Raw genomic sequence first — 24,818 nt, forward strand, 5'->3', positions numbered from 1 at the left:
ACTATGTACAATATTTACAACTATTTTCATAAAAACATTTAACATGTTTTTAGTGTATTGTTCATCTTTCATCTATGAATTTGACACTTTGAATGGATGTAAAATTATTTTTACACTACACTGTGTTGATGCATGTACACATGTATATAATTATGATTATAGGTTTTAAAGGCCGGTACTGTAACGTTTTTTTTTTTTACTTTTAAAGTGTGATACCAGAGAATCTGAATATTATGTGAGGCCAATAATACAAACACATTTATAAGAAAGAGTAGTTTTTCTTTACATCTGTGAAACGTACTGAGATGCATTCAAGAGCCCTTAAAGCGGAAACTGTATCCTGTTGGACCCGGAACAGAAATAGGAAACACTTCCTCCAGCTTCTGTTGCCACTAGTTTGTAGTTAGCTAGTTGAAGGCACAGTTCTTTTCCTCTAAAGAGTTGGTTTTATTCATGTTATCTCCTAAAAACAAACTAGAACAAAGAGCCCAGCTAATGCTTCCCACTGCGCGGGAAGCCTAGCTAGTTAGCACTAGCCGTCGACCGCAGTTATCCCCGTTCCAGCGGGAGTAGCGGCGGCTGTAAGCGGGCAGGATGAGCTCCTCCGTGGCCCTGCACACTCAGCTGGCCACCGTCATGGAGTCTCTGGTCCACGCTGCGGTGGCGGAGCTGAAGAAGCTGGTGGAAGACAGCTCGGCCTTCATGGTCCGGACCGGGAGCGGCGGAGAGGAGCCGCCTCCTGCGGCCAAACCGCAGGCCAACAGCCGGGAGAAGATGGTGAGGAGGGGGGCAGCTGGACCTGGGTCCCTGGGAGATAATATTAGAAAAGTATTTATTTTTTATGGTTCTTGTCAATTATGATTACATTTAACTAATTAAGTTTAAATAAAGTTAGTTTAAAATGTATAATTTCGTTTTTCCTCTGAAGTCAGCAAATTTAAATACACAGCAAGGCAAATTATACAACATTCAAAAAAAATAAAAACCAAGGTGATCACAGTTGGAATGAAAATATTTATCTGAGTGTCATATAATAGAAGAAGCAATATCAAAACATAATTGTCATAATGAGAGAGAAACATTAATAACAATATTAATAACAACCCATCAGCAGGTCTCAGGTTTCTAATCTGTTCAGATTAAAGATCAACAGCCCGAGAGATGACTCAGCACAGTGTGTGTGTGTGTGGGGGGGGGGGTCCTATATAATATAACTTCTTGTCTGTTGAGGTCCTCCTTGTGTTGTCTGACCTTTGACCCCTCAGGTGCTGTTTGCCTCCATAATGGAGACTCTGGGGAACGAGGCTCTGGGGAAGATCCTGAACATTGTGGATGAAGCCAAACTGCTGGTGGAGCTGGAGTCCTGGAGGGGTGGCAAGAGACCGCAGACCAGCATCCTCAACGTCCTCAACAACTCACGCGTTGGTACGTATGCAGGCTCCACCCCCCGCCAATCAAATGCACCAATCAGGAAAACTACCGTGTGATGATGTCATACTAACGTGATTTGTCCGTCACAGAGGTCGAACACTCGTACGGAGTCCCACTTGAGAGCTCCGACACACACAGACCCACTCAGGTAAGACCCTCCCCACCTGCCGCCTCACCTGTTCATCAGTGATGCGTTCACTGACCTGACTGCGATGTCTGTATGTTGTGTCGCTGCAGACCAAATCAGAGGAGGAGGGAAATGAAAATCCGTTTGTCTTGGCGGTGACAGTTAAAGATGAACATGGCAACATTGACCTGGGAGCCATCGCTGAGAGTGAGTATCTGATCAATACCTGTCCCATCAGATCAATATTTGCCCCCGCTCAGATCACAGCCTCTGTTTGCTGTTAATCGACCACTTCCTACATCTCTTTCACATTAACATTGGGCTATAAACTGGTTTCCTTCCCCTCTCTCTGGTGTGAATCCAAGACAGATTTCATGTTTTTTTTCTTCCAGGAGCTCGAGTTGAAGCTGTTCAGCCGGTGACCTCTGACCTCCAGCAGCAGCAGAAAGTTTGTGTCGTCACATGGAAATACTTCATGTGTACGGCGTGCGGTAAATCCTTCACGTCTCAGAGCAACCTGAAGTCTCATTACCGCATCCACACGGGCGAGAAGCCATTCTCCTGCAGCGTCTGCGGCCGAGCTTTCCGTCAGAGGCGGAGTCTGCAAAGCCACATGAGAACGCACACCGGCGAGCGGCCATACGAGTGTCCGCAGTGCGGCAAGTGTTTCTCCACGCAGACGCAGCTCAAGACGCACTCCATCATCCACACCGGAGAGAAGCCGTACGGCTGCGAGGTTTGTGGTCGCCGCTTCAACCTGCTGCAGAACCTGCAGCGCCATGCGCACACCCACACCGGCAAGAAGATCTTCATCTGTGGCGTGTGTGGGAAAGGCTTCACCCGCGCCGTCACGCTCAAAACACACGAGCTCATCCACACCGGACAGAAACCCCTCAAATGTGAGCAGTGCCCCAAAACCTTCCGCCACGCCGTCAACCTCAAGAACCACCAGAGGATCCACAGCGGCGTGCGGCCGTTTAGTTGCGACCTCTGCGGGAAAAGCTTCCGCCAGTCGGTGAACCTGAAGATCCACCGGAGAATCCACACCGGCGAGCGTCCGTTCAGCTGCCAGGAGTGCGGCAAGACGTTCAGCCAGCAGAGCAGCCTGATCTCACACGGCCGCACGCACTCTAAAGAGCGGCCATTCGCCTGCAGCTCCTGCGACAAGAAATTCAACAACGCCAACAGCCTGAAGCTGCACCTGCGTGTCCACACCGGAGAGAAACCGTACACCTGTGACATCTGTGGCAAGACCTTCAGCCAGGGCAGCCACCTGAGGACGCACAAGAGGCATGTCCACGCTGGCGGGAAGCAGTACATCTGTGACAAGTGTGGGAAGAGATACTCGGACCAACGCAACCTGAAGCTGCACAAGTGCGGCTACGCATGAATGTATGCACGCGGACGGGAATCATGTTTGATTTGACAAACGGAATAAAATGTACGGTCTCTTCAATGGAGTGTGGAACACTTGGAGAGATGAATGTTTTCATGATAGAATTTATTTTATTTTTTGAATTGTTAAAGGTGGTGGGTGTTCGACAGGAAGTTGTCCTGTTTCACCAATCAAAGCTAAGACATGTGGGCGGAGCCTCTAGTTCAGGTCGTATTTCCTCATGAGATAAAATTTCCTTTGAACAGTTTCCTGATTGATACCGAACTCACAGCCACAGTCACTGGTTTTGTTCTGTCAGTTAAAACACTACAGTCCCCATGAGCCTCAATGGCCGTTGCCATGGAGATGACTCCATCCAGAGCTGTGACATCAGAATTGCATCATATTTTAATTGATTTGAAATGTCTGAATTTCTCCAGTGAGTTTCACAAAGATAAACCTGGAACTTCAGCCACCCGGCAACAGAGTCTGAAGCTCTCTGATTGGATGATTCTTACAGCAAAGCTCTCTGGGAGTCGTACCTGACTTCTCTCCTGAAGTTGTTGAGGTTTCAGTCTGTGACCTCCTGACTGGTTTCTTCTAATGTCTCAACCACTGAATGTGGAACAAGTGATGCCACTGGATACAAGCCCCGCCCACGGACATACTGTGGTCTGATTGGTTGAAACCATTCATTTAAATTATGTTAGTTATGTTGCTTAAATTGTCTGTCTTGTTATGATATTTTTCATTTGTTTGGGAAATAAAATCTCGGAGCACATCTGTCAGCGTCCATCCAGCTGCTGTTACTGAGCCTTAAAGGAACAGTTCAACAGTTAGACTGAATATATGATCACATGACTCTTCTAACCCTCCAAAACTTGTCTAACATAATGACATCATAAATGTGTTTCAAGGCAAAATTCATTTTACAGAAGACAGTTATTTTACATATATTTACATTACAATATATGACAAGGTTTATGTACAAAAATACCATTAAAGCATTTGCTTATTAATAAAAAATAGTTAAATAGAAATTAAGATTAAATTAAAAGTTGAATCAATTATTCAGTATTTGAGTTAAAATTAATTGACCCTTTTAAAGTCTAATCCATCTGACGTCAGGCTGACGTAGCCCTCTCTACGTCACCGGACCACTCAACATGGCGCCTCTCCGCCCCGACCTCACCTGTCGCCGCCGAGGATGAGATCGGCCGGACCGATCGTCACTCTGCCGGCCTGAGGGCTCGCTGTCCCGATATGATGTCCCGGAGGACTCCGCTGTCCGTTCACCGAGGAGGAGACGCCGCAGCCGGGTTCGTTTCTGCCGAGCAGCGCTGCTAGGAGATCCAGAGAGGTGAGTTACAGACAAGTTACCAACAAGGCCGGAAATCAGCGGAGTTTACCTTCAAAATAAAACCTGTAATATAACAAGACCGGAAGCCAGCAGGGTTTTCCTTCAAAATAAAATGACCAAAGGCCTGAAACCACGAGATTACCTTTCTAATGAAATGTCACCGCCACTGGACGTTAACAGGTGGAAACCAGTAGGCCCACTGTCTCTTCAAAATAATCACCTGAGCTCTGCTGAGTGAACAGAAAGAGCAGGTTTACCTTATATAAGTATGGAAAGCCGATAAGGTCACTAATCGTCTACTTTTCTCTGCGCTCGATGCTTTAAACCGCCAGCTGGTGATAAAACTATATGTACAACAGATTAATTATAACCTAATCAGCTTTCCATTAAACATTAATACATTTTAATGACAACGAGATCTGCAAAGTAAAACTTGAAATATGTGCATTTGTTATTATTCTGCGCAGCGTCACACTGTTGTGGATGTTGGAGTGCAATGGAAAGAAGCGATGACACATCCTCTTCACCGGTGACTTTAGACAACGAGTCCTCGACGTGTCATCGTCATCGCCCCTCCTCCTCTGCTGATGTCATTGTCCAGGGTCCTCAGCACGTCACATGTTCAGGAGACGGCGAGGAGGTGGCGGCTGGCGCTCCGGCGCAGCGTGTGGATCTCGCCACATGTACTCTCGGCTCCAGGTCAGATTACGGCCCGCGAGGACTAATCAGATGCTGCTCTGACGTCAGAGAGGCAGGCGATGTTCAGGGGGTGGGGCTCAGTCTGAGAGATGATGTCACCCAAGCAGACAGCATAGCATTCTGCACTGAGGGGTCAATGGTTAACCACTGTCATGGACTGGATGGTGATGGTCGCAGTGGGGGTGGGGCTACTGGAGGCACCGACCACCTCCTGGACGAGCCCACCTCTTCGAAGGCCTCTCAGAAAGTCATAAACCCTGTCACCCCCCCCTCAGACTCTGACTCAGACACACAGGAGGGGGATGTGACCTCTGACCTACCGGAGCTCGGCTCTGATGATGACGCCTTCATCACAGATCTGCCGCTGGGCGAAACGAGCCCCGCCGCCGCCGCTCGCTCCAGGAACACATTCGAGTGCGGTCGCAGGCAGAGCGCTCCGGGTCAGCTGGTGCAGGACGACGGGGGTTCAGAGCCTGAGCTGCAGTCCAGGAGGCCGGGCATCGCAGAGTACTTCAACAGGTAAATCAGACTCGAGGCTGATCAATACTGAATCAATACTAGAGCAATACTAGGCCGGCACTGATAACGACAATGAAGAGAAAAATAAATATCAGTCAGTGTTTTTGTTGTACAGAATCAGATAACGTAACAATTATTAGCACATTTAATATTATTTTGTTTATTGAAGCCCAAATGTGAAAGACTACTGAAAGTCATTACGGCTTGAATACTTTGAATAAAAAGTGAGGACACGCAGTTTAGATTCAACAATTACACTCTATCACAAATTGTGACGGTAAACTTCTCAATGGTTGTTGAGAAGTTTTCCGTTTTATAAATGAAATAAAATAGATTGAAACTGGACCTGCAAGTATAGCCAGGTCCAAGCATCCGACGTATCAACTGAACATATCTGTGTGTGTGTGTGTGTGTGTGTGTGTGTGTGTGTGCAGCAGGAAGCAGCGGTCCGTCAGTCACAGTGTTGCTGGTTGGAAGCTGTTTGGTAAAGTTCCTCCCAAACAGAGTCCCTCCAAACAGGCTCGGATCATCCAGCAGGTACTGAAGGAGCTTTGTGTGTATGGAAAGTCAAATTAAAACATATTAAAAGACAAAAACAGTCTCAAGACAAAAATGTACACAGAATATAAAAATAACAAATTAAATTAAACAAATGGGGCCGCAGGAACTTCCCCAGAAGACCAGGAACCTTTTGAGGAACTCAGGAAGTGAACTTGAGCGGAGGATTTTTTTTTGTTTGATGTCGGTTACGTTCTAATGCAGAAACAAAACTCTGTTCTTTCTTTACTGTTTCAAACGCTGCAACATCTTTAAATCCTCCATCAGTCTCATCGGTCGGATCTAGAGATTCCAGATTCGGTGGAAACACAAACAGGAACATTCAGAAGAGACAAAAAAGGAGCTGAAGGTCTGAACGAGGTCTCAAGCTGTGGTTTTAAAGGTGTTCACAGATCTGAAGTCCTGGAGAGTCCATGACCTCAAAGGCTCAGACCGGAGCAATGATCCACCAGCAGAACCTGATCAGACCTCAGACCTGCCACTGCAGTAGATCTAATGTGGGCAGATGCCTGAACCAGCAGAGCTCTACAAGGATCTAAAGAATCTGATAGAGATCAGGGTTGCATGAGACCTGATGAGGAGCTTTGATCACGTTTCTCCTGATGTTTGATGAACAGCCAGTCCGAGTGTTATACTGGGATGCGTTGTGTGTCTGATCTCAGATCAGTGATCGCTGACATAACGCTGCCTTGTTTCCCTCCAGCAGAGCGCTGAGATCAGTCTGAGCTCTCTGTCTTCTCCAGACCTCCAGGACTCTGCGGTACAAACTCTTTACTGCCCATCTTCATCATCATCATCCATCTGAACCTGCAGTCTTCATCAGTAGACACTGGAGTTAAAGCCTCGGGATCAGATGTGTCTTTGCTTCACGTCTGTCTGTGTTTATGTTCAGTGATCAGACTGAATGTAAAACACACTGTAGAGGCAGAACAGCTGACTCAGCCCCGCCACATTAAGAGTCCACAGCAGCTCAGCTACACATTTTAGAACCCTTCCTGTTGATCTGTATTGTTTCCTTCTTCAGTGATTTTTAGCGGTAAAATGTCCTGTAACTTAATTTAACTTAAAGTCCAGAACCAAACAGATTTGTGCAACAGGTGAATTTCATTTCTATCTGAGGTCTGACTGTTTGATCTAAGCCACAGCCAAAGTCTGAGTCTGGTCGGACTGTCCCTGTGTCCATCTTCGATCGGGTCCTTCTTTGTTAAAAACTTTCCTTTAAATTTCCGTACGTCAGGTTTGGGTCTGTTGCTGGACCAGTGAAGACCTTTAACTGGAGGCAGAACTAAAGAGGAGACCAGGTTCTGGTTTTATGTTCAGGTCTTTGTCCAGTTTGGAGTCTGAATGTTTGGACCAACACTCATCCTGTCTGTCCTCCATCACTCACATCCATCTCTCCGTCTGTCTCTTGTTCTCTTGGCGACTGAGGCGTGTCTTGTGATGTCATTGCAGGAATTCGAGGCGCGGCAGGTCGCAGCCCGCAGCTCTCCTACCCATCATGCCGTGGGGCAGCAGAGCAGGAGGAAGATGGAGTTTGAGCCGCTGTCAACCACAGCGCTGATCCTGGAGGACCGTCCGCCGTACGACTACTTCCTGTTTCTCTGTCTAATCACTTCCTGCCTCTGGCGGCCATTTTGTGTCCTGACAGTTTGTTTGCGTGCAGGAACCTTCCAGCCAAGTCGGCAGAGGAGACCCAGAGACACAGACAGCAGTATGAGCAGATGGTGGCTGGAGCCAAGAGGAGAGGTCAGTTTGTTTTAACCTGCTGCACCTCCCACACGGGGGGAGTTTAACGGAGCGTATATAGACACACACAGTAAACCCTCCATGATGCCTCCTGTTTGTCTGTCAGAGCTGAAGGAGGCTCAGAGGAGGCAGCAGCAGATGAAGGAAAGGTTCCGGCAGGAGGAGGTGATCTCCAACGCCTCGCTGGTCTGGAACCAGCACATCCTGCCTCACTGGGACACCATGTACGACCACTGTGTGTGTGTGTGTGTGTGTGTGTGTGTGTGTGTGTGTTATACCACAGCTGTGAGAGATTAATCAGCATGTTATACTCTGGTTTTGTCACTTTTCATTTGCACACTGCGTCTGTTAGAATGTGACAGCAGCATGTGATGATAAAGTTAATACACGTGTATGTCGCTACAGTGACGACTGCACGAGGTTTGACATTAGGTGTAAAGTAGCAGTTTGCCACCACAGAGAAGTTTTACTGGCCAGCCTGTAGGTAACATGTAGCTGGTGGAGCTCAATCACGCACCGTAGGCGCTGTCTTTGTTTCTGTGATGATGTCGGTGTTTCACTGATGATGTCAGAGCGTGTCTGTGGTGTTTCAGGAGGTCGAGCCGTCGTGTTCGGGACCTGTGGTGGGGGGGTTTACCCCCCAGCGTCCGAGGACGAGTCTGGAGCCTCGCTGTCGGCAACGAGCTCAACATCACTGCCGGTATGAACAACATGCAGAACATGTTCTCTGTTTTTATTGACGTGATTCTCTAATGAGATTTGTATTATTGAGAAAAAAGTGATGTTTCCTCCTCTTCCTCAGAGCTTTATGAGATCTTCTTGTCCAGAGAGAGGGAGAAGTGGAGGAACCTCAGTGGGACAGAGACTGATGGTTAGAACAAACAGACATACTCAAAATTCAAAGTTCTGACAGATCTGGATGACTCACCTGGAGATGTTTACCTGCAGACGGAGCGTCGCTGGCTGACAGTCTGGAGATCATCACACGGGACATCTCCAGAACCTTCCCCTCACTCTGCGTCTTCCAGAAGGTGGGACAGAAGACAATAGAATCAAATAGAAAAATCATGACCTGCATATTAAAGAATACGTCTCTTAACCTGCAGAGACAGTAAGTGAATTCAGACTTTTATTTTGTAGGGTGGTCCCTACCACGACCTGCTGCAAAGCATTCTGGGAGCTTACACCTGCTACAGGCCTGATGTGGGATATGTGAGTCTCACACTCACACAAAAAGACTTGGAACTTTAGACTCAACTCTTGGCTTATCTCACTGTGACTTGACATTGACTTGAGACATGACCTGGACATGCCTTTGGTGTGATTTGAGATTTGGACTCATCTCATGTTACTTGAGACTCCACTTGGACTTGTCTAGACTGACTTGACCAGAACTTGTTTAGACATGTTCTGAAGTGACTTGAGACTCAACTTGTAGTCATTTGAACTTGAGACTTGGCCCTGTATTTGTGACTTGAGAATAGGCATGGATGTGTCTTTGTCTCTCGTAAGACAAGTCCAAGTCCGACTTGAGACTCGACTTGGACTCTCTCTGGATGTCTCACTCTCTCTGGATGTCTCTCGCTCAGGTGCAGGGTATGTCCTCCATCGCAGCCATGTTGATCCTGAATATGGACGATGTGGAAGCCTTCATCAGCTTCTCCAACCTGATCAACAGACCCTGTCAGCTGGCTTTTTACAGAGTGGAGCACCAGCTGGTACACACACACCACACACACACACACACACACACATCCACCACACACGCACACACACACCACACACACACACACACACACACACACACACACACACACACACACACACACACACACACCACACACACACACACACACACACACATCCACCACACACGCACACACACACATCCACCACACACGCACACACACACCACACACACACACACACACACACACACACACACACACACATCCACCACACACACACGCACACACACACATCCACACACGCACACACACACACACACACATCCACACACGCACACACACACCACACACACACACACACACACACCCACCCACACACGCACACACACACACCACACACGCACACACACACACACATCCACACACACACACCACACACACACACACACACACACACCCACCCACACACGCACACACACACACACCACACACACACACACACACACACATCCACCACACACGCACACACACACGCACACACACACCACACACACACACACACACACACACGCACACACACATCCACACATACACCACACACACCACACGCACACCACACACGCACACACACACATCCACACACACACCACACACACACACACACACACATCCACACACACACCACACACACACACACACACACACACACACACACACCACACACACCCCACACACACACACACACACACACACACACACACACACCACACACACCCCACACACACACATCCACACACACACCACACACACACACACACACCACACTCACACACACACACATGTTTGTCCTTCTGTACTTGTGAGGACCCACATTGACATAATGCATTCCCTAGCCCCTAACCCTAACCTAAACCACCACAACTAAATGTCTTAAAACCAAGTCTGAACCTTCAAACGGTCCTTTGAAGTAGTGAGGACCGGCCAAAATGTCCTCACAATGCAGAAATGTCCTCACTTTGCACACAGTAAAAATGCAGTCTCGCTGTCTGTCTCTCTGTCTGCCTGTCTGCCTGTCTGTCTGTGTCTCTGTCTGTCTGTCTGTCTGTCTGTCTGTCTGTCTGTCTGTCTGTCTGCCTGTCTGTCTCTCTGCCTGTCTGTCTGTCTGTCTCTCTGCCTGTCTCTCTGCCTCTCTGCCTGTTTGCCTGTCTGTCTGTCTGTCTGTAGATGCTCAGGTATTTCGGGGCCTTCCAGGTGTTTTTTGAGGAGACTCTTCCTCTTCTCTTCCTTCACTTCCAGTCTTCAGGTCTGACCCCTGACCTCTACCTCATGGACTGGTGAGTCACTACATTACATCAGCCACATATAAAGTCCAACAGAGTCCAGTGGAGCCCAGGGGGAACCTGCTAACCTAGTTTAGCACAAAGACTGGAAGCAGTGGGGAACTGAAGCTGCCCAGTAATTCGTATATTAATAATAATGTATTTAAGGTAGTATTAATGGTAATTTGAGGTGTTTTAATGGGTTTTCTTTAAGAGGTACCAAAAGCATGACAGTCATCCATTAATTTATACTTTTAAAGCATCTTAATTTCATCTTAATTTTTACCAATTTTTTAACCATATCTTAATATGAAATAAGGTGTTTGGTATGTTTATTTTATTAAGTGTTAATTAATGATCATTTAAGTTATCATCACAGATCCATAATGCTAACTGCTGCTGAACCCACAGTGTCTCATTTTTACATTTTTATTTCTACACCTGTTCAATAAACAACATACAACATGTTCTAACCCCCCACCCCCCTTCAGGATCCTGTCTCTCTACACAAAGCCCCTCCCTCTGGACGTGGCTAGTAGAGTTTGGGACGTTTTCTTTCGGGACGGAGAGGAGTTCCTGTTCAGGACAGCTCTGGGGATCCTGAAGCTCTACCAGGACGTTCTGATGCACATGGACCTCATCAGCATCGGTGAGCGATCACCTCACCTGCTGATACCTTAGTGACCTCACTCACACAGTGGCCAATCGGCTTTCAGAAACACGAAATACCTGCAACTGGCTCGACTCAAAAATACTTTTTACTTGTTACTTGACTTGGACTCATCTCGGGTGACTTGAAACTTGACTTGAGTGACCTGGGTCTTGACTTTGACTTGTCTAGAATGATGTGCACTTGGACATTCAACTATGACTTGTTTTGAGTGACCTGGACTCAAATCAAGAGATGTGAGACTTCACTTGCTCTTGTCTTGAGTGACATTAGACTTGACAGGTGACTTGAAACTCAACATGGAATTTTCTTGAGGGATTTGAGTTTTGAATTTGGACTTGTGTCAAGTAATTTGAGACTCGACTTAAACTCACCTCAAGTGCCCTGAGAAAAAACTTAAGACTTAAGACTCGACTTGGACTCGTCTGGAGCAACTTGATGTTTGATTTGGACTTGTCTCAAGGATTTGGAGTTTGCTTAAGTGACTTGACTTGGACCCACCTTGAGTGATATGAGACTCAGTATGGACCTGGAATGACTTGAAACTCAATTTAGACCAGACTCAAGTAGCTTGAGTTTTGATTAGGACTTGCATGGAGTAACTTGAGACTCGATCTGGACTCATCTCAAGTAGTGGCTGACTTAAGACTCAAACTTCTCAGGTGACTTTGAGATTGACTTGGACTCGTGTCAGGTGACTTATTATTATTCTCTTCTGCTTTGTTTTGTCCTCCTGCAGCTCAGTTCCTGTCCCGCCTCCCTGATGAAGAGCTGCTCTCTGATAGGCTGTTCTCCTGTATCTCGGCCACACCCATGCTGAGTGGGAACAAGAAGTGGAGTCAGGTGAGTCACCTGACACACAGACTGATCACTCTGTTGCTAAAAATGAAAATAATAACAACTGCAGTTAATTTGTGTTTTTCTGTCTCAGGTTTTGTCTTCAGAGTCAGAGAGGAGCAGCATCTGATCCAGAGTCTGTTTGTATTTGTTTAAAATGTGTTATTGAAGCTTCTGATCTCTGCTTTATATTCTGGGCTTCACAGTACTTCACCACTCAAAACACTAAAGGACAAAAATCAGATGTCAGATTTCAGTTTTTATTTATTTATTTATTTTCTGTCTGAGTTTCTGTAATAAAACATTTGAAGATGAACTGAGTTCAGCTCTGGGAGACAAAACACAACAAGACACGAACACTAAATATAGATATAAATGTAAAATAAGATTCAGTTATCATCAGGATGTTCTGTTTTAAGTGTAAATTGAAGGCAGAGCAAAATGATTTTGATGTGTCTGTTTCTGAGTTTGTCCATGACTGATGAATACGTTTATTTATGTGTCGACTGTATCATTTATATGAGAAGAACATCATGTCGGACTGAAGAAAAAGCTTCAAAAGGTTAAAACTCAGTGTTTGAAAGCTTGAAATCTTTCTAGGACACGATTAAATAAAGTGGTATCTTTATTTATTTTAGTTGTCGTTCTTTGACTGTTTTAATATTGACATGTGAGTCTTTGAATTAGTTTCTGCTCTGTATCTCCTCTTTTTAATCAATTTCTCGTATAATATTCATTAAATTATGACTTCATAATAAAAACGGTGTTGTTCAGACTATTTTGTGTAGCTTGACCTCCCGCCACTGGTGTCGCTGTTCTGCAGAGGAGGAGTTTGGTTCAGTGTTTCCGGGTTATCGATTTGAACCCGGTTCTCTGATCAACACGCGTGTGGCAACAAACTGCTGCTTTTCCACCAAAACATACCGAAACACGTTAACACTCACACACCGAGGAGGGTTGATAGAAGCTCGGGTTGAACCTGCGGAGTGAGACGAAGAGTTTCTGCCGCCATGGGTCCGGTGAGTTCACTGTTTAATGAAACCGCTCTGAACACGAGCAGCGACTGCTATTTCTTACTGTCCTGCACCAGACTCCATAGAGAAATTAAAGTTTCCCTGTTTACTTTGTGCTGCGATAAGTTCACACCAGAGCACTCTCAAAGAAAGAGAAATTACCACTGCGGAGTGAACATCTTACAGTTCTCTCTGTTATCTCAGACTCCATAGAGAAATCTGCGAATTTAAAGTGACGAAGGTTGATGTTAAAACATATTTTATTGTTGTTTGTGTCCTTAAAACTTCAAAATAAGAGATCAAGTGTTTCTGGGCAAAAGTTAGACAAAACACACACAATGTCAGATTTAACTTTAAATCTTTGTTTTATAAGAAACCTTGTTAACGTTGCTCCTCCTTCAGTATTAATTTGTAGTCAAGACTTTTATTCTCATGTTCTTTATCTTCCTTCCTCCCTCCCCCCCTTCCTTTCCTTCCTTCCTTCCCCCTTCCTTTCCTCCCTTCCTTCCCCCTTCCTTTCCTCTCTTCCTTTCCCCCCTTCCTTTCCCCCCTTCCTTTCCTCCCTTCCCCCCTTGCTTTCCCCCCTTCCTTTCCTTCCTTCCTTCCCCCCTTCCTTTCCTCCCTTCCTCCTTTCCTTTCCTTTCCTTCCTTCCTTCCTTCCTTCCTTCCCCCTTCCTTTCCTCTCTTCCTTCCCCCCTTCCTTTCCTCCCTTCCCCCCTTCCTTTCCCCCCTTCCTTTCCTCCCTTCCCCCCTTGCTTTCCTCCCTTCCTTTCCTCCCTTCCCCCCTTGCTTTCCTTCCTTCCTTTCCTCCAGCCACGGTCGAAGAAGCGTCGTCCGACGTTCCGCCGCCTGTTGAAGACGAGTGGCGTGAAGCTGGAAAACAAACTGAAGAACCGTCAGCAGAAGCAGCAGAACGTCGCCAAGAAGCAGCGTAAAGAGCAGAAGAAGCTGAGACAGGCGGTAAAGGACGCCGCCATCCGGACACCCCGCCCACTGGAGACGTATAGGAAGAGACCCGGTGAGGGGGGGTGGGGGGGGGCGGGGGGTCTGTCAGACTGTCAAACAGTGAGCACTGATTCATGAAGATGATCTTTGATGATCAAGCACACATTTAAAAAAAATGTACATATTGAGACCATCATCAACTGCACTGGTTTATTACACTGCGAAGTAGAGCTGCATTGATTAGGCGATTAATTGATTGATAAATCAGCTATTTTGATTTTTATTTGATTTTTTCATTTTAAATCTCAGTAAACTGAATATTTGGAGATGTTTGAGTGCATCGCTCAGTTTTAGATGAAACGTAATATGAAGAATAACGTGCAGATTGTCCAGTAATGAAAATAATTGCCAGCTGCAGCTTCACATCACACCAAGATTTCAAATATTGTAATATAAATGTAATATAATTAATGAATTCATCCGTCACATCACGTCCTGAAACACAGACTTGAATGAATGAGGAATGAATTAAGCGGACTTCGTCTCCCATAATGCACTGCTCTGTCCTGATGGTTGGATGAATGTCTCTGACAGAGGAAGAGGAGGATGAGGAGGAGTTTCTGGAGAGTCTACCGACAGACATGATGGAGGATGAAGATTTGCAGCAGATGACCGCGATGGCTCGACAGGCGTCCTTCATCACCAGAGACCTGTCGTCATGGTAACGCCAACACACACACACACACACACACACACACACACACACACACACACACACACAGGAAGTTTGTCGTCACTGTTGTTATTGTGGAAAAGTTTTGATATATTCAGTGTAGATGTAGAAAAGAAGCACACACACACACACACACACACACACATTGACGGAGGTGTGTTTGTTTCGTGCGGCGGGGTGTCACAGCGGGCCGGTGCACAGCGGTAAGAAGCGGAGCTCAGAGGTGGTTCGAAGCTACGAGAAGGTTCCCAGGAAGATGGCGAGGACGGAGGAGAAGGAGGTCATCCACCTGCTGCCAATCAAAGACAAGACAGGAGTTATCCCTCAGAGCGTCGAGAGAGGTACGAGCCGCACTATTGATCCCTGAGCGATCTGATCGGGTATCTGTCGGTAGATTTAACGTCACTTCTGCTGTTTGTTTGTAGTCCTCAAAAAGCAGCCAGAGGAGGAAGATGTGGACGAGGATGCTGCTGACAAGCCGGAGGAGTTTGAATACGGTATGAATGACCTTTGACCCTGAAACTACTTTACAGATGAACAGATAAAGGCTCCATCACTGTTTACAACACTGGTGTTTGTGAAGGAAATCATTTTGTATTATATACAGCTGTTGAAAATAAAGTCATCAAATGTCAGAAACAAAATCATGAACTGCAAAACTTTGAATCTAAATTTAGTCCAGATGTCTTCTCTGTTCATCAGTTCTACTTTTAAAAATGATTTAATGTTTGAAAGCTGCTAAACAAACATGGAAGCAGAGAAAGTCTTCAGAATCAGACTCAGAAACTGTTTATTGCCAAGTAACATACATTACAAGGAATTTGTCATGGTCTGATGGTGCTGACAACAAACATGTAAAAATATAAAGGTAAAAGAATAAGATAAGATAAATAACTAACAGTGCAGTGACCAAAATAAAGTGTCCAGTAGGGGGTGCGTGCGTTAATGTAACGTAGGGGGGACAGGGGCGGTGTACGTTAACGTATAGCTTGTGTTTGTGTTGGGGGGGGGGGGTCAGTGCAAGTCTTTGGCCGTGTTCGTCAGGTTGAGGGGAAGAAACTGCTTTTGTGGCGGGAGGTTTTGGTCCTGATGGACCGCAGCCTCCTGCCAGAGGGGAAGGGGGTCAAACAGATAGTGTCCGGGGTGGGAGAGGTCGGCAGCGATCTTCCCTGCTCTCCTCAGGGTCCTGGAGGAGTACAGGTCCTGAAGAGATGGAAGGTTGCAGCCGATCACCCTCTCTGCAGAGCGGATGATACGCTGCAGTCTGCGTCTGTCCTTGGTGGAGGCAGCAGCGTACCAGACGGTGATGGAGGAGGTGAGGATGGACTCTATGATGGCGGTGTAGAAGTGAACCAGCATTGTTTGTGGCAGGTTAAACTTCCTCAGCTGCCTCAGGAAGTACATCCTCTGTTGGGCTTTCTTGATGAGGGAGCTGATGTTCAGCTCCCACCGGAGGTCCTGGCTGATGATGGAGCCCAGGAAACGAAAGGACTCCACAGTGTCCACTGGAGAGTCACACAGGGTGATGGGGGCGAGGGGGGCTGCGCTCTTCCTGAAGTCTACAACCATCTCCACTGTCTTTGAAGCGTTAAGCTCCAGGTTGTTGTTGTTGCACCAGGTCACCAGATGGTCAATCTCCCACCTGTAGGCAGACTCATCCTCTCCAGAGATGAGTCCGATGAGGGTGGTGTCGTCCGCGAACTTCAGGAGCTTGACAGACTGGTGACTGGAGGTGCAGCTGTTTGTGTACAGGGAGAAGAGTAGAGGAGAAAGAACGCAGCCTTGAGGGGAGCCGGTGCTGATCGTCCACGAGTCTGAGACGTGTTTCCCCAGCTTCACGTGCTGCTTCCTGTCAGACAGGAAATCTGTGATCCACCTGCAGGTGGGGTCAGGCACGTTGAGCTGGGAGAGCTTGTCCTGAAGAAGAGCCGGGACGATCGTGTTGAAGGCAGAGCTGAAGTCCACAAACAGGATCCTGGCATAGGATCCTGCGGAGTCCAGGTGCTGGAGGATGAAGTGTAGAGCCAGGTTGACGGCGTCGTCTACAGACCTGTTGGCTCTGTAGGCGAACTGCAGGGGGTCCAGCAGAGGGTCGGTGATGGATTTGAGGTGGGACAGGACCAGGCGTTCAAATGATTTCATGACCACAGAGGTCAGGGCGACGGGTCTGTAGTCATTTAATCCTGTGGGCCCTGTTTTTTTGGGGACGGGGATGATGGTGGAGGCCTTGAAGCAGGCTGGCACGTGGCATGTCTCCAGTGAGGTGTTGAAGATGTCCGTGAACACCGGAGACAGCTGATCGGCGCAGCGCTTCAGGCAGGATGGGGAGATGGAGTCTGGTCCAGCAGCTTTCCGGGGGTTTTGTCTCTTGAAGAGCCTGTTCACATCTCTTTCAAGGACAGACAGAGGTGTCGATGCTGGAGGAGTGGGGGGGCACTGTGGGGGGCATCTGTGGTGGTAAGAGGTGTGAGAGTTCAGCGTCAGGTGTGATGAGGGGGTTGGGGCTGTTGGGCTGGAGCTGGTGGATGATGGTGTGGGGGATGGTGTCAGGACTGTCCCATTGTCTTTCAAAGTGACAGTAGAGGCTGGTCGTTGAGGCTGTTGGCGAGGCGTCGGTCGTTAGCAGAGTTGGGGGCTCTTGGCTTGTAGTTGGTGATCTGCCTGAGCCCCCTCCACACAGAAGCAGAGTCGTTGGAGGAGAACTGGTCTTGTAGTCTCTCTGAGTACAGTCGTTTAGCTTCCCTCACCGCCTTGCTAAACTTGTACTTGGCTTCCTTAAACTCTGCTCTGTTGCCACTCTTAAACACCCCTTCCTTTTCCAACCTCAGCTGTCGCAGTCTTGCTGTGAACCAGGGTTTGTCGTTGTTGTAACTCACCCTGGTCCGAGTTGGTACACAGCAGTCCTCACAGAAGCTGATATATGAAGTCACAGCCTCTGTGTACTCATCCAGACTGTTGGTAGCAGTCCTGAAAACATCCCAGTCAGTACAGTCCAAACACGCCTTCAGGTCCTCTGCAGCTTCACTGGTCCACTTCTTCGATGTTCTCGCAACAGGCTTAGAAAGTTTTAATTTCTGCCTGTATGCAGGAATCAGGTGGACCATGTCGTGGTCAGAGTGTCCCAGTGCAGCGCGGGTGACGGCGTGAAAAGCTTTACTGACTGTGGTGTAACAGTGATCCAGAGTGTTCCCCTCCCTGGTGGGGCATTTAATAAACTGTTTGTATTTGGGGAGTTCATGACTGAGATTACCTTTGTTAAAGTCACTGAGGACAATAACTAAGGAGTCCGGGTTGGTCCGCTCCGTTTCCAGTATCTGGTCGGCGAGTGCGCGCTGTGCGTCCTGCACGTTGGCCTCCGGTGGAATGTAAACACCGACCAGAATGAATGAAGCGAACTCACGGGGGGAGTAGTAAGGTTTACAGTTTTTGAAAAAAGTTTCCAGGGAAGGAGAGCAATGCAGTCGGATCACTGTCACGTCGTTACACCAGCTGCTGTTGATGTAGAAACAAATACCTCCACCCTTTGTTTTGCCGGAGAGGTGCGCGTCGCGGTCCGCTCGGAGAAGCTGGAATCCGTCCAGCTGCAGCGTCGCGTCGGGAGTTCTTTCCCCCAGCCATGTCTCCGTGAAGCACAAAACAGCAGATGAATAAAAGTCCTTGTTTCTCCTCATCAGCAGCTGGAGTGCGTCCATCTTATTCCCCAGTGAGCGCACATTAGAGAGAAATATTCCGGGTAGCGGTGTCCGTTGTCCTCGTGGGCGAAGACGCACAAGCGCACCGGCACGTTTCCCTCTACGTCGACGTAGAGCTACAAAGGTGAGAGCACCTTTGACCAGAATGTCCCAATAAACAGCTGAGGGTGCAAGAAATTCGGGAAACAAATCCACTGGAGTTGTTCCCCTGATGTTCATGAGCTCTTCTCTGGTGAAAGAGCTCCGTAAACCAAAACAGAAAACACTGTTTACAGACAAAACAAGGCAAAACACTGCGCTCCAACAGACCGAGGCAGCCATCTTAATTGTTCAAAATGAACCAAAAAGGATAACTTTACAGGAGACAGGACGATAATCAAGAATCTACTCAATGTAGATTGAGTAGTAAACTTATGTTTAAATACTGTGTGTGTAACCCTGAGCCTGTCATGTGTCCTCCTGTGCAGAGGGGGAGCCAGAGAGCTCTGCAGCGCTGACAGCAGAGCAGAGAGAGCAGCTCAGAGTTCACAAGATAAACGAGATGAAACTGCGCATCGCCAGCCTGGGATCAGCCATCATGTCAGACCCCTACAGTAATGTAAGACTGGACTGCTGATCTGGGATCAGACACACAGAACAAAACAACCTTTATCTAAAGGAGCACTTTCTCAGCTGTTGTTCAACGTGTGTGTGTGTGTGTGTGTGTGTGTGTGTGTGTGTGTGTGTGTGTGAGACCAGATGAAGCGGGTCAAGGAGCTGCGTGGCATGCTGATGGAGTCTGACCCCTGTGTGGCTGTGACGGTCAGGAAGCTGGTGATGGTTTCTCTGATGGAGATCTTTAAAGACGTCACCCCCACCTACAGGATACGACCTCTGACCCCCGCAGAGAAGGCCACCAAGGTAACCAGCATATGTGTGTGTGTTCAGGCTCCTTATGCTTGGTATGTGTGTGTTTATGTAGCAATGGCAAAACTACATATCAATATATACATATAAATACAGAAATAAAGAGATCAGATCAGACTCTTCAGTGGAAGATGTGAAGATGAATTTACAATTTAGATCTGACAACATCAAAAATGAACTCCCAAAGTTTTTAGCTGAAGTCCAAAATACATGAGTTTTTCATATGACGACATGTTTTACATTCATCATTCGATTATCTTTGGACCTGGGACTTGACTTGGGATGTGTTGGACCTGGGACTTGACTTGGGATTGGTTGGACCTGGGACTTGACTTGGGACTTGTTGGACCTGGGACTTGGGACTTGTTGGACTTGGGACTAGTTGGACCTGGGACTTGGGACTAGTTGGACTCGGGACTTGACTTGAGAATTGTTGGACTCGGGACTTGACATGGGATTGGTTGGACACGGGACTTTACTTGGAACTTGTTTGACCTGGGACTTGACTTGGGACTAGTTGGACCTGGGACTTTACTTGGGACTAGTTGGACTCAGGACTTTACTTTGGACTAGCTGGACTCAGGACTGGTTGGACTCTGGAATTGACTTGAGACTTGTTGGACCTGGGGCTTGACTTGTTTTTGGTTGGACTCGGGACTTGACCTGAGACTTGTTGGACCTGGGGCTTGACTTGGGATTTGTTGTATCTGGGGCTTGACTTGGGACTAGTTGGACTCGGGACTTGACTTGGGACTAGTTGGACTCGGGACTTGACTTGGGACTAGTTGGACTCGGGACTTGACTTGCGATTGGTTGGACTCAGGACTTGACTTGGGATTGGTTGGACTCGGGACTTGACTTGAGACTTGTTGGGCCTGGGACTTTACTTGGGACTTGTTGGACCTGGGACTAGTTGGACTCGGGACTTAACTTGAGACTTGTTGGACCTGGGACTTGACTTGAGACTTGTTGGACCCGGGACTTGACTTGGGTCTTGAACACTCGAGGGTCTGAGGACAGAGGGTGAAATATAAAATCCCGGGAAGTGTTTGTAAAGCTGACCTGTGACGTGTGATTGGTTGGTTCCTTGTGCAGGTGAAGAAGGACACTCAGCAGCTCAGAGACTTTGAAGAGGGTTTGGTCAGTCAGTACAAGTTCTACTTGGAGGACCTGGAGCAGACCATCAAAGGTACACAACCACAGCAACACACACATACGTACATACAACACGTCAACACAGAAGATCCAGGTACCACCTCAGTGCGTCTGCCCTCCACCTGCAGACTGGAAGCAGAAGAAGAAGAAGCGCAGCCAGGCGGTGGGTTTTCACTCGTACCTGGGCCTGGCTGAAGTCGCTGTGCGCTGCCTGTGTGAGCTGCTGCTCGCTCTTGCTCACTTCAACTTCCACAACAACATCATCGTCATCCTCGTCCCTCTGATGAACGACCCCGACAAGAAGGTGAGACACTGTGTGTATGTCTGTGTCTGTCTGTGATGCGTTCAGGTGTCTGTCCGTGTTGTGATGCATTCAGGTGTCTGTCCGTGTTGTGATGCATTCAGGTGTCTGTGTGTTGTGATGTGTCCAGGTGTCTGTGTGTTGTGATGTGTCCAGGTGTCTGTGTGTGTTACAGGTGTCAGGTATGTGTTGTGATGCGTTCAGGTGTCTGTGTGTGTTACAGGTGTCAGGTATGTGTTGTGATGCGTTCAGGAAGCTCTTCCATCAGGACAAAGAGGGCGAGACTTCGTTGGCCACCGTGCGTGTCATCTCCGGCCTCGTCAAGAACCTCAACTACAACATCAGGCCAGAGGTAACAAATCAAACGCACAGACACCACATCTTGAACACCCACCAAACAGCTGACCTGAACCCCCACAGACTGATGTAATGTTCTCTGAACCCCCCCTTCAGGTGCTCAGGACCCTGCTGAGTCTGAGGATAAAGGAGGTGGAGATGAAAAAGGACATAGAGGACACGGCACCAAAGAAGAAGTTCATGAACAACAAAGAGAAGAAGAAGAACCTGTCCAGGATGCAGAGGAAGGTCAGAAGCTCTGCTGCTTCACAAACTCTGTCTGGCAGATTTCAGTGTCTTTACAGAAACATTTAATCATTTACATTTTAAATGAGGTTCAATCCAGATCAACCAGACCCCTCAGACTCAGTCCAGGTTCCACCTGACACCAGAGACACATGAAGGAACAGAGAGAGAAAGAGAGGCCACCTGTGCACCTGGAAGTAATGTGTGTGTGTGTGTGTGTGTGTGTGTGTGTGTGCGCGCGCAGTGGAAGAAGGCGGAGGAGAAGTTGGAGAAAGAGCTGCTGGAGGCCGAAGCCTCAGAGAGCAAAGAGAAGAAGATCAAACTGGTGAGTTGGAAGCAGAGAGACATTTAAATATGAAAAATGAGAACAAGAAACTAAACTCCTCTTTCTTCTCTTCCTCCTCCTCTTCATCATCTTCGTCCTCCTCAGCACACAGAGACTCTGAACATCGTCTTCCTCATCTACTTCAGGATCTTGAAGAAAGCTCAGAAGTCTGGTCTGCTACCTGCTGTACTGGAGGGACTGGCCAAGTACGACACACACACACACACACACACACATACACATACAGAGTACTGTCGTAGTACTGTAGTACTGACTATGATGTCACTTCCTGCCAGTTTTGCTCACCTGATCAACCTGGAGTTCTTTGACGACCTGCTCAATGTGCTGCAGAACCTCATCCAATCAGGAGTGAGTATTGACTTCGACCCTGCCCCCTTAACGAGCCACTGCTCATCCAGTGTCACAAACTGACCGATTGATGTATTGATGATTAATTGCCGTGATGTGAACTCTGCAGGATCTGACCAATCGGGAGAGTCTCCACTGCATCCAGACCGTGTTCACCATCCTGTCAGGACAAGGTTTGTGTGTGTGTGTGTGTGTGTGTGTGTGTGTGTGTGTGTGTGTGTGTGTGTACATGTGATTGATGGATTCAGGTTCTGTCAAACTGACCAGAATCAATAAAGTTTCTTCATGTTTTTGTATCAGGTGACGTTCTGAATATCGACCCACTCAACTTTTACTCTCAGCTCTACAAGATGCTGCTGAGGCTCCACGCAGGTGAGAGACACTCCACTGTGTACTTACACACACTCCACTGTATACTTATACACACTCCACTGTATATTTATACACACTCCACTGTGTACTTACACACACTCCATTGTATATTATACACACTCCACTGTATACTCATACACACGCCACTGTATACTCATACACACTCCACTTTATACTCATACACACTCCATTGTATATTTATACACACTCCACTGTATACTTATATACACTCCACTGCTGCTGTCCGTCTCAGGGGCGCCCAATGATGACATCAACATCGTGCTGCGATGCCTGGACGCCATGCTGACCCGCCGCAAGAAACAGGTCACCCTGCAGAGGGCAATGGCGTTCGTCAAACGACTGAGCACGCTCAGTCTGCACGTGCTGCCCAACGCCAGCGTGGGAATCCTCGCCGCCAACAGAGCCGCTGTGCACGTGAGTGTGTGTGGATAACTTCCTGGGAAGCAGGAACACCTACCTCTCCTGAGTCCATGTACAGGAATCAGAGTCAGACCACAGCTGGTTCAAGTCTCATGTGGTTCATCTATGGACTGTACTGTACTACAGCTAAACCTGTACCTGTCTAAATACTATGTTATTTATTCTGTGTGTGTGTGTGTGTGTCAGGCCTTCCCTAAGTGTGACCTCCTGTTGGATAACGAGGTTCAGGGCAGCGGCTTCTACCTGCCAGAGCTGGACGAACCTGAACACTGCAACGCCCAAAACACAGCACTGTGGGAGCTACACACACTGCAGGTACAAATACACACACCGCAGGTCCATATACACACACCGCAGGTACATATACACACACAAGTAAACTCAGAGTGGTGTATGTTCACAGAGACATTACCACCCGGTCGTGCGGCGGTTAGCGGTCCACCTGAGTCAGGGAGCTCCCAGTGAAGGATCGGCCTCGCTGGGTGTGGAGCTGAGCCGCAGGTACGAACTCTGACCGTCTGCAGGTGTCGTCGCCTTAAAGGAGCAACAGAAAGTGTGACCACATCCTGAGCTCGTGTCACTCAGTAACGATGGATCTGTTTCTGGGGAAACACTGCAGCTCAGCGGAGCCTCTGGTGCTTTGGGACAGAAGCGTTGTAAACAGAAAACATTCAGGATGTTGAGCTTTTCTTTTAGTTGTCAGGAATCATCGTCCTGCCTCTCTTCCTGTCACGTGGGTTAAACACGTGACAAACACATGATTATGAGCGTTTGCTTTGATCTCCTTGTTAATAGCAGAATTGTCTGAATCCAGATTTTAATTGCAATTCAATTAATCGTGCAGTGCTACATTAAGTTCTGAGCGAAAACATTCAAAAACCGTGTAAGGGTCCTTTAAATGAGCACCCTGAAGTGTGAAGTGGTTTAATTTGATCTGTGACTTCTGTTCCCCCAAAACCAGTTTTAAGGAAATTAATTTGACATGAAAATTGTGTGTTTCTTTGTTGACTTCCTGTCCAGGTCTCCGGGGGAGCTGTTTAATGTCTACAGTGTCAAAGGCATGACCTTTAACCCCCCTGTAGCTCCACCCGGGTCCAAGAAGAAGGTACAGAAATCAAGCACTCCTTCATACGTTCTCAGCAGAGAATTCACCTGAAGAAGAAGAGAGCAGTGGATCTTTAACCTTAATCAATGTGACTCATTGAATATTGATTAACCTGATCTTTTTACATCCACAAGATGTCAATAAAGTTTCCTGTCTTTTTGATGTGGTTGTGTCTCAGGATCGTTTTGTCGTCGGAGCGACGCTGCTGGACGCCGAACTGCAGAGACGAGCCGAGAGTGTCCTGACGGCCACTGAGGACACGGAGCTGGACTTCAATACAACACACACACACACACAGAGGTTCGTGCGGTCTGAAAATAAAAATCTTTTCTAACAAATATTAAAAACATGGATCCCTCTGATGTGACTTGCCATCTGAATTATTGATTATATAAAAATGTAAATAAATAAAATCACTGATGAAGTTTTGATAACTTAATGACCAGTTTGCCTTTCAAAATAAAAGCGTAAAATGTCGGCTGGAGGTGTGAAGAACAGCGATCATTATGTACGAAGTGAATATCACAAATGTTTTGATATTTCAGAAGCT

At 47.4% G+C, this 24,818-nt stretch overlaps 3 protein-coding genes across 3 annotated transcripts; all 3 read left to right on the forward strand.

Annotated features, from left to right (window-relative positions):
* The first annotated feature begins 594 nt into the window (after nucleotides 1-594).
* On the forward strand, nucleotides 595-3,716 carry LOC139303162 (zinc finger protein ZFP2). The gene is made up of 5 exons (XM_070926885.1): nucleotides 595-777; nucleotides 1,266-1,425; nucleotides 1,521-1,579; nucleotides 1,669-1,765; nucleotides 1,951-3,716. Exons 1-5 carry the CDS (start codon nucleotides 595-597, stop codon nucleotides 2,946-2,948), a joined length of 1,497 nt encoding a protein of 498 aa, XP_070782986.1. The 3' UTR covers nucleotides 2,949-3,716.
* A 416-nt stretch (nucleotides 3,717-4,132) lies between these two features.
* Nucleotides 4,133-12,955, forward strand: LOC139303161 (TBC1 domain family member 12-like). The gene is made up of 16 exons (XM_070926884.1): nucleotides 4,133-4,293; nucleotides 4,761-4,888; nucleotides 5,045-5,511; nucleotides 5,946-6,048; nucleotides 7,522-7,649; nucleotides 7,733-7,815; nucleotides 7,922-8,039; nucleotides 8,409-8,515; nucleotides 8,618-8,686; nucleotides 8,764-8,846; nucleotides 8,956-9,027; nucleotides 9,405-9,533; nucleotides 10,728-10,837; nucleotides 11,314-11,471; nucleotides 12,232-12,335; nucleotides 12,424-12,955. The coding sequence occupies exons 2-16, from the start codon at nucleotides 4,790-4,792 to the stop codon at nucleotides 12,457-12,459; spliced, it is 1,866 nt and encodes a 621-aa protein (XP_070782985.1). The 5' UTR covers nucleotides 4,133-4,293; nucleotides 4,761-4,789; the 3' UTR covers nucleotides 12,460-12,955.
* Nucleotides 12,956-13,254: 299 nt separating this feature from the next.
* On the forward strand, nucleotides 13,255-24,630 carry noc3l (NOC3-like DNA replication regulator). Its single transcript, XM_070926883.1, has 21 exons — nucleotides 13,255-13,348; nucleotides 14,156-14,360; nucleotides 14,882-15,008; nucleotides 15,207-15,361; nucleotides 15,446-15,517; nucleotides 19,180-19,310; nucleotides 19,451-19,612; nucleotides 20,714-20,807; nucleotides 20,902-21,077; nucleotides 21,298-21,426; nucleotides 21,528-21,659; nucleotides 21,901-21,981; nucleotides 22,087-22,187; nucleotides 22,278-22,350; nucleotides 22,460-22,523; nucleotides 22,651-22,722; nucleotides 22,976-23,157; nucleotides 23,350-23,478; nucleotides 23,567-23,664; nucleotides 24,184-24,268; nucleotides 24,447-24,630. Exons 1-21 carry the CDS (start codon nucleotides 13,340-13,342, stop codon nucleotides 24,600-24,602), a joined length of 2,433 nt encoding a protein of 810 aa, XP_070782984.1. The 5' UTR covers nucleotides 13,255-13,339; the 3' UTR covers nucleotides 24,603-24,630.
* Nucleotides 24,631-24,818: the final 188 nt, after the last annotated feature.

Source organism: Enoplosus armatus, chromosome 20, assembly GCF_043641665.1.
Source record: "Enoplosus armatus isolate fEnoArm2 chromosome 20, fEnoArm2.hap1, whole genome shotgun sequence".
NCBI classification, from domain to species: domain Eukaryota; kingdom Metazoa; phylum Chordata; class Actinopteri; order Centrarchiformes; family Enoplosidae; genus Enoplosus; species Enoplosus armatus.